This window comes from Acipenser ruthenus, chromosome 43, assembly GCF_902713425.1.
Source record: "Acipenser ruthenus chromosome 43, fAciRut3.2 maternal haplotype, whole genome shotgun sequence".
Taxonomy (NCBI): Eukaryota; Metazoa; Chordata; class Actinopteri; order Acipenseriformes; family Acipenseridae; genus Acipenser; species Acipenser ruthenus.
Window position 1 is genome coordinate 9,938,944 of NC_081231.1, and position 14,502 is coordinate 9,953,445.

At 40.6% G+C, this 14,502-nt stretch overlaps 2 protein-coding genes and 1 long non-coding RNA gene across 5 annotated transcripts in view; 2 read left to right on the forward strand and 1 right to left on the reverse strand.

Moving 5' to 3' along the window:
• The window catches only part of LOC117965865 (uncharacterized), a 189,850-nt gene that overhangs the window by 49,141 nt on the left and 126,207 nt on the right, over positions 1-14,502 (forward strand). The gene's annotated exons all lie outside the window — the stretch shown is intronic.
• LOC117968503 (E3 ubiquitin-protein ligase TRIM39-like) lies at positions 17-14,488 on the forward strand. The gene is made up of 6 exons (XM_059011955.1): positions 17-119; positions 8,640-8,979; positions 9,390-9,485; positions 10,197-10,430; positions 10,702-10,852; positions 12,954-14,488. The coding sequence occupies exons 2-6, from the start codon at positions 8,683-8,685 to the stop codon at positions 13,499-13,501; spliced, it is 1,326 nt and encodes a 441-aa protein (XP_058867938.1). The 5' UTR covers positions 17-119; positions 8,640-8,682; the 3' UTR covers positions 13,502-14,488.
• Positions 1,003-2,574, reverse strand: LOC131709423 (uncharacterized). The gene is made up of 3 exons (XR_009311530.1): positions 2,237-2,574; positions 1,637-1,707; positions 1,003-1,183 (listed from the first exon to the last, which is right to left on the reverse strand). It is a non-coding gene; the product is annotated as an uncharacterized LOC131709423 (long non-coding RNA).

A 14,502-nucleotide genomic window follows, 5' to 3' on the forward strand; every position in this document is an offset into this window, starting at 1 on the left:
AGTGACATTGATGATAGTGCGTCAAAAAGGGTTCAAGAAAGACAATAAAAAGCTCCCTGCCAGCTGCAGCAGCAGTACCTCGCCCACCTTCAACTTCACCTGCTACACAAAGACCACAAGTAAGTGCATCACCTAGCCAGCCTCCAGATGAGTGTGTTGAAGACTTCATTCAGCCGCCTTCAATGATGGCACAGACACCAAGGAGAGTCACTGCTGTACCCACTAGACTGGATTTCACTCGACCATCAAGAAGTGAAATGCTCACTTTCACTCCCACCGGTAGAGTTGGGAGGACTGGAACTGCATCTATTCCTTGCACTGGTAATCTCCTCATCATGATGTTATTTTAGACCTAGAAATGCTTATTTGTACCAGTGTTGTTTGAACTCTCTGGATGCCAGAGTAAGATGGCAGCCTTTTTTCTTCAGCAGAGTACGGAGTGCATTCAGTGTGTGCTCATCTGTTGATAACTCTTCAGCAGAGTACGGAGTGCATTCAGTGTGTGCCCGTCTGTTGATAACTCTTCAGCAGAGTACGGTGTGCATTCAGTGTGTGCCCGTCTGTTGATAACTCTTCAGCAGAGTACGGTGTGCATTCAGTGTGTGCCCGTCTGTTGATAACTCTTCAGCAGAGTACGGTGTGCATTCAGTGTGTGCCCGTCTGTTGATAACTCTTCAGCAGAGTACGGAGTGCATTCAGTGTGTGCCCATCTGTTGATAACTCTTCAGCAGAGTACGGTGTGCATTCAGTGTGTGCTCATCTGTTGATGACTCTTCAGCAGAGTACGGTGTGCATTCAGTGTGTGCCCGTCTGTTGATAACTCTTCAGCAGAGTACGGTGTGCATTCAGTGTGTGCTCGTCTGTTGATAACTCTTCAGCAGAGTACGATGTGCATTCAGTGTGTGCCCGTCTGTTGATAACTCTTCAGCAGAGTACGGAGTGCATTCAGTGTGTTCCCGTCTGTTGATAACTCTTCAGCAGAGTACGGTGTGCATTCAGTGTGTGCCCGTCTGTTGATAACTCTTCAGCAGAGTACAGTGTGCATTCAGTGTGTGCCCGTCTGTTGATAACTCTTCAGCAGAGTATGGAGTGCATTCAGTGTGTGCCCGTCTGTTGATAACTCTTCAGCAGAGTACGGTGTGCATTCAGTGTGTGCTCATCTGTTGCAGTGATCACATTGCACCTGAAAAAGTAAAATAAATACATATTGTCCACTTGATGATTGCTAAACATATTACCCAGCTATAGATGACACGAGTCATTATTTAATAGTTTATTACACTTAAAATATATAACTGTGTATATTCTGTGGCAGATATACAATAAAAAAATAAAGAATACTGTGATCTTCCAGGGGATATCTAGTGTCAGCAAATTATGCCCTGACACCAGTTATATAGAAATAGCGCAATCATTCCAAAACACACAACACCTACTCTCAATGTTATCAGAAAATACCAAGGAAGATCACATTCATTATTTGTCTTGATGTAATTAGTTTTTCTGGTTCAGTAAACACAAGTTAAATTTATCAAATATACACTTACTTATGAAACAACTAAATACTATATATAATTACTAGAATAAATAAATAATTATTAATACACACGTTGTGTAATAATCCAGGTATATTTACCATGTTAATTGTGGTGTTGGCTGACTGCAGGTCCATCATGCTGCATATTATGCAGTATTCATCTGTGTTACCTGTGATAAAGCAAACAAATTAGACAAACTAAAACATTAAAACAAGTATTTTAAAACCCTAATTATTTTGATCAACATTTTCAAATATAAAGTTGTCACATTTTAAAGCAGTATAGTTCAACATGTACATGTAGCATCTATGGAAATTACATTCAGGAATAATATTGTGAACAAGAAGTGTTTATTGATGCAGTCCTTTAAAAAAAAACACTATCCAGTATCAAACAAGGGCAATTAGGGATTGTATTTATATTAGGTATCACAGAGAGATGAGTTCTACGCAATGCCATGATTGTGGTTTTCAACACAGTATTGTATATCAGCCCTTCATTATTGCAAATATAATACACATTTTACAAAAAGCATGAGGCATAACGGCTCAATAGATTCTCTCAGTTGTATTGTTCAGTCCTGGACTGTTGTGTTCTTTCCTTTCATGTTGCTCATTCAATCTGCTATATATTCATAAGTGTTCAAATTACATGGTAGTCTTCCAGTTGTTTTAAACCTTCACACAGTAATGTGTTACCCTGATTTTCCATAAGGAGGCCAGCAATCTCCAGTCTTTGTGCTCTTATAGATGCTGGGCTGGTTTCCACCTGATCAATTGATCCACTTGTAAGGTACTGTTCTGCAAACTGAAAAACAAAGCACAGATGTAATGTAAAAATTAAACACACAAAGATAGGATTTAAGATAATAATGTTAGCTTTTTACACTTAATATCAGAACACCACAACTGCTGCCATCCATCTGAAGTTGGTGTTTGAAAGTCTGCAATTTCCAAACTGTCTTATTTCCTGTGTCCACATTAGCTCTCATGAAACTCCTAGAAAACAGACAGTTTTTTAGAATTCTCATTGCAACTCCAGCTCTACGGAGTGTACCTGCACTCCTAACTCAGGACTACAGCCTGGATTCAATTCAATGTATAGCTGTAATCAAGTGTTTATTTGACAGGAGTTATATTTCAATCTTAACCATAGGCACTAGTTATTTTTTCAAATTTCTGTAAACTGTGCATTTGAGATACTTCACAATAGTAAACTGAATCCATTTTTATTCTGCTTAAGATACATTTAATAATATAACATATATAACACTTGTATAACATGTATACCAACCTCCAGTTTCTTAAAATACCTCTGCTATACTTGTCCTCCTCGCCCAGTGGATCAATCAGGACCACAGTATTTTCACACATTCACAATCTGCAAAATACCGTATTTTATAATGGTAGCAGCAGCAGTTGTGGCCGTGTTAGTGAGAATTTAAATCTGTTAAGTTAGTAGATTCTTTTAATATTGTTTATTTACAATAACCTTGCATCTTCACTTAACCATATATAAAGAGAATTGTGTAATACCTAGACATAACATTTTAGAAATATTAGTTGTAACCAAAACACAATTTAATCAAAACAGAAAATGTAGATAACGATGAAAATGTGTCTGTTGAATTTTGTTAATGTTACATAATAACATACCACAAGAATCCAGTGACTTCCAGTATTGTAAGGGCACAGCACAATCTCATGTTCTTGTATTCTGATCTGTTAGAAAGATGTATGAAAATGTAAGTCCTGATGTTACATTTAAATTTTACTAATTTCTTTGAGAACAGCGTATATATTACATGTAATATATTAAACTCATAAAAGCATGAGTTGTGTGAAATCGAGTCAGGCCGTTTTTTCTCAATGTAATCAGATAACTGCTGAAGCTGGAAATTGAGTCGAGATCCTGCTGTGCAAACTCGTCAAGTACGGATGTAAGCATCAAAACTGGGGGCATTCCAACAGCTGACCGGCCGCGCAGCGGGCTAAAGCAACAGTGTATATACAGACGTGCTCAGATTTGTTGGTACCCTTACAGCTCATTGAAATAATGCTTCATTCCTCCTGAAAAGTGATGAAATTAAAAGCTATTTTATCATGTATACGTGCATGCCTTTGGTATGTCATAGAATAAAGCCAAGAAGCTGTGAAAAGAGATGAATTATTGCTTATTCTACAAAGATATTCTAAAATGGCCTGGACACATTTGTTGGTACCCCTTAGAAAAGATAATAAATAACTGGATTATAGTGATATTTCAAACTAATTAGTTTCTTTAATTAATATCACACATGTCTCCAATCTTGTAATCAGTCATTCGGACTATTTAAATGGATCAAAGTAGTCACTGTTTCTGTTTGGTATCATTGTGTGCACCACACTGAACATGGACCAGAGAAAGCAAAGGAGAGAGTTGTCTGAGGAGATCAGAAAGAAAATAATAGACAAGCATGGTAAAGGTAAAGGCTACACGACCATCTCCAAGCAGCTTGATGTTCCTGTGACAACAGTTGCAAATATTATTAAGAAGTTTAAGGTCCATTGAACTGTAGCCAACCTCCCTGGGCGCGGTGGCAAGAGGAAAATCGACCCCAGATTGAACAGAAGGATAGTGCGAATGGTAGAAAAAGAACCAAGGACAACTGCCAAAGAGATACAAGCTGAACTCCAAGGTGAAGGTACATCAGTTTCTGATCGCACCATCCGTTTCTTTTTGAGCGAAAGTGGGCTCCATGGAAGAAGACCCAGGAGGACTCCATTTTTTAAAGAAAAACATAAAAAAGCCAGACTGGAATTTGCTAGAATGCATATTGGCAAGCCACAATCCTTCTGGGAGAATGTCCTTTGGACAGATGAGTAAAAACTGGAGCTTTTTGGCAAGTCACATCAGCTCTATGTTCACAGACGAAAAAAATGAAGCTTTCAAAGAAAAGGACACCATACCTACAGTGAAACATGGAGGAGGCTCGGTTATGTTTTGGGGCTGCTTTGCTGCGCCTGGCACAGTGCTTTGAATCTGTGCAGGGCACAATGAAATCTCAAGACTATCAAGGCATTCTGGAGCGAAACGTACTGCCCAGTGTCAGAAAGCTCTGTCTCAGTCGCAGGTCATGGGTCCTCCAACAGGATAATGACCCAAAACACACAGCTAAAAGCACCCAAGAATGGATAAGAACAAAACATTGGGCTATTCTGAAGTGGCCTTCTATGAGTCCTGATCTGAATCCTATCGAACATCTATGGAAAGAGCTGAAACTTGCAGTCTGGAGAAGGCACCCATCAAACCTGAGACAGCTGGAGCAGTTTGCTCAGGAAGAGTGGGCCAAACTACCTGTTAACAGGTGCAGAAGTCTCATTGAGAGCTACAGAAAACGCTTGATTGCAGTGATTGCCTCTAAATGTTGTGCAACAAAATATTAGGTTAGAGGTCCCATCATTTTTGTCCATGCCATTTTCATTTGTTTTCTTATTTACAATATTATGTTGAATAAAAAATCAAAAGCAAAGTCTGATTTCTATTAAATATGGAATAAACAATGGTGGATGCCAATTACTTCTGTCAGTTTCAAGTTATTTCAGAGTAAATTGTGCATTCTTCGTTTTTTGTGGAGGGGTACTGACAAATTTGAGCACGTCTGTACCTGCAAGGCGGACGACACAGGCCTTACACCCCAAGGCTGACATCCCAAGCCTGGCAACCTTAAACTCCGCCTCTACAGTGACGCAATTTCCAAGTCCTCACATTGATGCTCTGATCACACCCATGTGAAATCGTTTTTTTTTGTTTACGGAATCTACTTTTCTCTGTATTGTCAATGTCGTATGTAATATGCCCGTTTTATTTATGTGTTTAAAATAATGAATACATCGACATTGCGTTCTAAATAAACCATTTAATCATCATTACATTTATAAAGGCAGCATTAATTAAAGCGCGTACGCTTCCATATAATATATAAAAAAGCAGTAATCGTTAACTTTGCGGTATGAAATGTATGTAAAAAAAAAAAGACAATCTGCAAGCATTGCTGGGAACGGTCTTGATGTCAGCGTATTTTAAAAATATTGCTTGATACTCTCCGATTAATTTCCTGCCCTCCGCTTCTTTCAATTATCCGTTTGTTTCTATTGCAACAATACTGTTAGAACGGAACCCTATAAAAATGTACCACTAGATTTTGGAACAAGGTACGATGGTATCTGTGAAAGTCCAATTGTATTGTATAATATATGTGTCCTACACCATCAATGTACAATTCCCTGTGTTACAATAATGCAGTACAACCATAATCATAATAGTATAGCTACACTATAGAACCGTGGTACATTTTATAGGGGTATAGCTTCACACAATCTACATTTACTTAATCGTATTAAAGTAAGAATGATGTGTGTCATTCTCATCTTATTTACAATGTAAAATTGACATGCTTACATCTGTATAGGTTAGCCTAGGTACACGCAATAAAATCTAGGAAGCTGAAGTTCAGGTCGTCACTCATATTATTTTCATCCCAGTTTTTGTTCTGTCCTTTAAGCTCATATGCCAATCGATTTATCAAAGTTGAATGATGATCCCTTTGTTTAAGTCCCTTTGGTCTCTTTCATCAAAGTGCAGTTGTATTGAAGTGAAGTGGTTGCCATAGGTACATTCGGTGGCTTAAAGTGGATTTGAAGACAAACCAACCCTCACCCTAAATAACAAGCTGTGATGCAAATAAAAATCCAACTGCAGCCTCGTATTAAAGATTAATAATAAATACACTTATTACATTTTAATCTTTAAGATTGAACACATTTGTGATGTTTGTTGGTATAGAAATGAATTAGTAGAAAGGGAGTGGATTTTATCTGTTCCTATTAAAATTGGAAGATTTTTGATTACATACACAACATGCACATAGGGTAGCAGTGTGGAGTAGTGGTTAGGGCTCTGGACTCCTGACCGGAGGGTCGTGGGTTCAATCCCAGGTGGGGGACATTGCTGCTGTACCCTTGAGCAAGGTACTGTACCTAGATTGCCCAACTGTATAAATGGGTAATTGTATGTAAAAAATAACGTGATATCTTGTAACAATTGTAAGTCGCCCTGGATAAGGGCATCTACTAAGAAATACATATATGTAGAATTGGAATCCGTTTTTACAAACTGTGAATATTAAATTAAGAGCTGGCGAGTAGGTTTTTGTTGATGTCTAGTTAAATAAATCACTACTGACAGACTTCAGCCTTTTCCGCTGTCTCGTGCGATTTTAAGCACAACCCTCAGTGAATGTACAAGAGCCGGGACAGGAAACTAGAATAACGCGCCTCTGAACAAAATCGTGCAGCCCATACAAGGTATAGAAAAACGCGACCACTTGAAACGAGTCAGCGTTCACAGGACCCCTGCTTACAGGAGTTGGAATTATGCCCAAAGAAAAATAGTTACAAGTGCATGTTTTAGAACACAGAGTAACTTTGTACTGGGCAATGGCAGAACACACACACACAATGAACTATGCATGTGATACTTTGTAATAATAATAATAATAATAATAATGAAGCGAGGAGTCGGGAGTTTAAGCACAAAACAATTTAAAACAAACGCACAACCAAAAAAAGGCCTATATTCTTCAATGCTGTTATTGTATCAACCACAAAAAAAAACAATTAGAGCGGTGTAAAGGGGTGTTTAAGTCGCTTTTCAAAGAAATAGCACAACAAGGATTATTAGTGGGCTTTGTAGATAGCAAATAGACAATATCTGCTTTCAAAATGAGATAGGGATAGACTCGCTGTTCTGTGTGTGGCCAGTTGGCAATTATGGGGTTAAAATGAAAAGAACCTGCAGCTGACACGCCCCCTGAAAGACAGCAGCAGGACAGAGAGCTTGTATTTATTTATTTATTTATTTATTTATTTATTTATTTGATCTACAACGCTTAGTTTTAACAGCGCACAAGTGAAGGAGAGAGAGTCTGGCTCGAACAAACAGCGTCCTGTCCGAAACAAACTCAATATTCCGTCCCTATTGGGTGGCCGGTGTTTAATCCCCATTTTCACTTCATTTAAAACACAGCAACACGACACGGTTGTTTTTCTGTTGCCAAACCCTGCCTCGTTGCGCAGTGTTTGTGAACTCATTTCATAACTCTGCTAGTCTGACTTCCTGCAGTTTTAAGTTCCGTTTCTATTGCCTGACGGACAGCAGCGATGGCGACAGCGGCATCTCCAAAGGAGAAGTTCTCCTGCTCCGTGTGTCTGGACCTCTTCACCGAGCCCGCAACCATTCCGTGCGGACACAGCTTCTGCCTGGACTGTATCGGGAGCTACTGGGACCAGATTGACCAAACCGGCGTGTACAGCTGCCCCCAGTGCCGGGAGACTTTCACACCCAGGCCCGTTCTGCGCAAAAGCAACGAACGAGCTGGTGGAGGAATTGAAGAAAACGAGAAGACTCGACTTGAAAAGGTATGTACTGTACCTGTGCTATAGCCCTCTGATAGTACTAAAGAAAATATATTCTCGAAATAGGCGCGCTGTTTGTAACTTTGACGCGCAGTGAGAGCCTCTCCAAACTACTTCAGTTCTGATACTGTGTTTGGAACAAAGCGGAACCCGCATCACGTGTGTTGCGTTGTAAGCTTTGCTTGAAATATATCTGTGTGTTTAAAATGTAATGTGTATTTTTCATTGGGTGATTTTGAATGTATCGTGGCGAATCTCTGTTCCCAGAAGCAGGAGCTTCTCACAGGCGGAGGTCGGACGCGAGCCCGGGACCCTCCCGCTTTGAAGCATAGCGCCGATCCCGCTGTACAAAACAGGAGCAGATATCAGGCTTATGTCGTCATGTTTAGATTGCTTCACCTACCATCTCTGACCCCTACCCCCGTGCACGCTACATTATTTCAAAACTTGGTGTGCATTTAAGTATTACAAAAATGAATGTAACTTTTATTAGCATATCATGTGAAATGCATGCTTAACATTTCAAAGGGATTCATTCATACGATTTCTACAGGACCTTGTACTCTATATACTGCATTGTCAATATGAAGCCACGTTGGTATTTTAAAATGCTTGAACGCGTTGTTTTCCATGTTATTTTATTAAGGGAATCCCCCGCTCCCGCTCCTGTCTCTGCTGAGCTCGGAGACATGCCTTGTGATTTCTGCCCCAGCGAGATAAAGCGCGGAGCGGTCAGGTCGTGTTTGACGTGCCGGGGCTCGTACTGCGAAGCGCACCTGCAGCCACACTACGAGACCGCGGGGTTGAAGAGGCACGCGCTGGTGCAGCCTCTCAGAGATTTCGAGCAGAAGCTTTGCAAACAGCACCAGAGATGGCTGGAGATTTACTGTAGAACCGATCAGAGCTGTATCTGCGCGCTGTGCATAGACAGCGACCACTCGGACCATTCAATTGTCTCATCAGCGAAAGGGAGGGTGGAGAAAAAGGTACACTGTTTAAACTAGAGTGTCAAGACTTCCTATACTGTGTACAGAGTGTTGAATCTCTTGTACACATTTCATAGTGGTCTACTTTTCATGGTATAATGTTTAAAATGCAATTGCTGTAGTTTTATATACTGCTGTAAACATATATGTGAATGTTAGACACAAACTGGTCCAGCCAATGTCACTGACAATAATATTATTATTATTATTATTATTATTATTATTATTACTACACCATTTTTAAAGGATGTTTCTATTAAAATTAGCAATGCTTTGCCAAATCAATCATATCATGTACATTACCATAATAATAATAATAGCACAGTATTTTTACTGTTTCTGTTTTACAGTATTGCTTCAGTAATATTGCATCGCTGTGTATCTGTTTCTGCCCATCTTGTTCTGTGCAGAAGGAGCTGGGGGAGAGACAGGTGGAAATAGAAAATCTCATTGAGGAGAGACTGAAAGGGCTGGAGAGACTGAATCAGGCTGTGGAGTCTCTCAAGGTGAGTGTGAGAACAGTTTAAAGCTGGGTCCACACCTGAGCGATCAGTTGCTTGAAGTAGAGCTGTGCTCTTCTTTCCAAGCAACCTCCTGAGCGACTTCTGTAGACACAGGCGATCACGTGGCAATTCACCAGCTCTGATTGGTTCTTATAATGCTGTCTGCACCGCTTGCATATTAAGAAGCTCTAATTATAAAAGTGTCAGCGGTAAAAAAAAACTAAACGGTTTTCTCCAGCTTTTACGCGGCTTTGATTTTTGCTTTTAGGAATATGGCATTTAAAATTAACAGTTGAAAAAATAATAACAGCCAACTCTCCCTCATTAATTACTGCACACATTACGACCTGTGACACCTCGGCTGTCAAAAAATAAATCTGATTCTAAGCTTGTAGAAACGGGAGGAAAAACAAAAAACGTGTCAACTCGGTTGTCAAAACCAAAGAAACTACTTCACCTTGGAATGGAATAAAAATGTAAAAGAAAATAAACCGTCACCTCAGTTATCATAAAAAAAATGAAACTTGAAGACGCGGGAACCTTGTTGCACAAGTAATTGCTCAGATATGAACAAAGCAATTGCTTGCAACTGAGTTGCACAATTTCTGGAGCAATTGGGTTGCGCAACTGATCGCTCAGGTGTGGACCCGGCTTTACAAAGACATAGTATTGTCAGGGGATGTGTGTCACTGATCCCCTCCCTCCTCTAACTAGCTCTCAGCACACAAGGAAAGGGCTGAAAGCGAGCAGGTCCTGTCTGAGCTTATCCGCTCCATTGAGAGAATCAGGACGGAGGTGGGAGAGCTGATTGGAGCTAAAGAGAAGGCTGCAGTGAGTCGGGCCAACGAGCAAAGGGAACAACTGGAGCAGGAGATCCAGGAGCTTAGACAGAGGAAGGCTGAGATGGAGCAGCTTTCTGAGACAGAAGATCACATCCACTTTCTGCAGGTCAGACCACATTTCAATGCAGATGCACTGAATGGGGGTGCAGTATCAGGACTTTTAAACGCACTGCTGTTTGTTTTTACAATAGGGTTTATTTAGCTCAAAGCACGGCCAATGCTTGTGTTCAGTTTGGTTGCTGGTCTTTCTGTAAGATTCTGGGGTCCCCCTGATTATTTCCTGTACACACTGAACGACCTCCCCAGCTGCTCAGTCCAGTGTTGCAGCCCCTGTGCTGCTTGGCTGATGAATCCTTTTCTCCACACTCCCCCTGTAGAGTTTCCAGTCTGTCTGCGCCCCTCCTGCTGCTCAGCAGCTCTTTGATAACATAGATGACTCTTTCTGGACTCTGAGGGAAGCTGTGTCTCGACTCAAAGACCACCTCGAGGGATTCTGGAAGGTGGAGTTGATGAAAGCAACTATAGCAGGTTGGTGCAAATAATATTTGAGCCACATAGTCCTCCTCCTCCTCTTCTTCCATTAGATAGAGTTGAGAACCTGCTTTCAGATCATAATAACTAAACTTATGAAGAATACCGTGAGAGATGTTTTGTGTTTTCAGAAGGGCCACAATATGAAAATAACAAGTTCCAATGTTTTAGTCATCATACTGTGTGTAGTACAGTAACACCCTTCTCCATTCCTCTGTCAAACACCTAATCAGAACACTAGGCTTTTCATGAGGGGTCAGTTTTTCATCTGCAGCCCATCCAATTTTGTGAAGACTTGACAAGGGATTTCTTCAGCACTGAGTATATTTTCCATTTTTCCAAGCGTTCTTTTCCATGATCCTGACGTCTCTGATTTTGTGTTTATATCTGTGGAGCAGGATGTTTGTATCTGACATGTGCAGTGTGTTATATTAGATACAGTGCCTTGCAAAAGTATTCGGCCCCCTTGAACTTTGCGACCTTTTGCCACATTTCAGGCTTCAAACATAAAGATATGAAACTGTAATTTTTTGTGAAGAATCAACAACAAGTGGGACACAATCATGAAGTGGAACGAAATTTATTGGATATTTCAAACTTTTTTAACAAATAAAAAACTGAAAAATTGGGCGTGCAAAATTATTCAGCCCCTTTACTTTCAGTGCAGCAAACTCTCTCCAGAAGTTCAGTGAGGATCTCTGAATGATCCAATGTTGACCTAAATGACTAATGATGATAAATAGAATCCACCTGTGTGTAATCAAGTCTCCGTATAAATGCACCTGCACTGTGATAGTCTCAGAGGTCCGTTTAAAGCGCAGAGAGCATCATGAAGAACAAGGAACACACCAGGGAGGTCCGAGATACTGTTGTGGAGAAGTTTAAAGCCGAATTTGGATACAAAAAGATTTCCCAAGCTTTAAACATCCCAAGGAGCACTGTGCAAGCGATAATATTGAAATGGAAGGAGTATCAGACCACTGCAAATCTACCAAGACCTGGCCGTCCCTCTAAACTTTCAGCTCATACAAGGAGAAGACTGATCAGAGATGCAGCCAAGAGGCCCATGATCACTCTGGATGAACTGCAGAGATCTACAGCTGAGGTGGGAGACTCTGTCCATAGGACAACAATCAGTCGTATACTGCACAAATCTGTCCTTTATGGAAGAGTGGCAAGAAGAAAGCCATTTCTTAAAGATATCCATAAAAAGTGTCGTTTACAGTTTGCCACAAGCCACCTGGGAGACACACCAAACATGTGGAAGAAGGTGCTCTGGTCAGATGAAACCAAAATCGAACTTTTTGGCAACAATGCAAAACGTTATGTTTGGCGTAAAAGCAACACAGCTCATCACCCTGAACACACCATCCCCACTGTCAAACATGGTGGTGGCAGCATCATGGTTTGGGCCTGCTTTTCTTCAGCAGGGACAGGGAAGATGGTTAAAATTGATGGGAAGATGGATGGAGCCAAATACAGGACCATTCTGGAAGAAAACCTGATGGAGTCTGCAAAAGACCTGAGACTGGGACGGAGATTTGTCTTCCAACAAGACAATGATCCAAAACATAAAGCAAAATCTACAATGGAATGGTTCACAAATAAACATATCCAGGTGTTAGAATGGCCAAGTCAAAGTCCAGACCTGAATCCAATCGAGAATCTGTGGAAAGAACTGAAAACTGCTGTTCACAAATGCTCTCCATCCAACCTCACTGAGCTCGAGCTGTTTTGCAAGGAGGAATGGGCAAAAATTTCAGTCTCTCGATGTGCAAAACTGATAGAGACATACCCCAAGCGACTTACAGCTGTAATCGCAGCAAAAGGTGGCGCTACAAAGTATTAACTTAAGGGGGCTGAATAATTTTGCACGCCCAATTTTTCAGTTTTTTATTTGTTAAAAAAGTTTGAAATATCCAATAAATTTCGTTCCACTTCATGATTGTGTCCCACTTGTTGTTGATTCTTCACAAAAAATTACAGTTTCATATCTTTATGTTTGAAGCCTGAAATGTGGCAAAAGGTCGCAAAGTTCAAGGGGGCCGAATACTTTCGCAAGGCACTGTATGTTTTAACCCCACTCTCTTCTCCACAGTTGACGTGACTCTGGACCCTGATACAGCACACTCCTATCTCATCCTGTCTGAGGATGGAAAACAAGTCAGATGTGGAGATAAACCACAGCCTCTCCCTGACAATCCAAAGAGATTTGATAAGAAGAGTTATGTCTTGGGCAGGGAGGGATTCACCTCAGGGAGACACTACTGGGAGGTGGAGGTGGTGGAGAAGATACGCTGGGTACTAGGAGTCACCAGAGAGTCTTCTCAGAGGAAGGGGGGCATCACTGAGAAACCCCAGCAGGGATTCTGGGTTATTTGGTGGAATGAAGAAAATAATCTGTTCAGTGCCGTCAGGGCCCCCCGGACCCCCCTCCCCCTGAGCCCGAAGCCCCGGAAGATGGGGGTGTATCTGGATTATGAGGGAGGGCATCTCTCCTTTTACAATGTGGAGACCAGATCTCACATCTACACTTTCACTGACACCTTCACTGAGAAACTCTATCCATTGTTTTCTCCTGGTCTTTATTCCTCTGGTAAGAACGCAGCTCCACTGATCATTTGCCCGCATACCTACACAGATTAATACAGATTACCAGCATGAGGAACATGGTCACAGGCTCCCCTTTTCTTGTGTTGAAGAGATTTTGGTCCCTTGTTTTTATCCTTTTTTTGAGAAATGCAAATATTTTAAAGAAAAAAATACGGTAGCTAAATCTAATCAGTGGGAAGGAAATATTTTAAAGCCTTATTTAACAAAAAAAGCCTGTGTTTAAAAAAAATAATTTACTTCTTACTCATTTTGTCCACCAGGTGTTGCTCCGTATAAATGAATAATTTGAGTTTTTTTTTTTGGAAAGAGACTTTATGCATGAAATAAATGTAATGTACTGTACAGTACGACAGGGGACCCATTTTTGTGTGACACCAGCCTTGTGTAGCCAGAGCTATTGTCCCTCACCTTCCTGGAGTGCTAAATTTATCAAACAAACAAAAAAAAAAACTTTTAAAGCAATTTATTCTAGTTTCTTTTTAACAGCATTTATTCAAGAATAGGGATGTTCAGAGGTGACTGTAATCTCTTTCTCTTATTAATACACGCTGTTTGTGCTTCAATCATTCTGAGTGTTTCTGTGTTCTGCAGCTCCTCCAATATCAAGTTCTTATTTTAAATCTACCTTTACCTGGCTGTGAGCTGCTGTGATCTCATCTGGAGAATCCTAACAGCTGGGCGCAGGACTGCCGTCCTCACTCCATTCAAGTCTATATAAAAATAGAGAGGGCAGGGCTGGCAGAGTTGAAAGGTCACACTGTCACATGATGTGAATGGAACATTCCTGTCCTGGTCACAAAAGCAAAGTTTGTGGGGAATAATAGCCATTTTCTATACTTTTGAGGCATAAGCAATTAGGATATAACACTTACTACCAAGGAACAAAAATTGTGTTACATAGTGTTATAAATGAAAATGAAGTCTAAAGGATGGATGTTTTGAAATATTTGTATTGTGTTTTAATAGCATTGCTTGCGCTTTGTGATGCTAAATATTTGAATAGCGGTGTCACACAGCGGCGCAAAAGTCCCTCT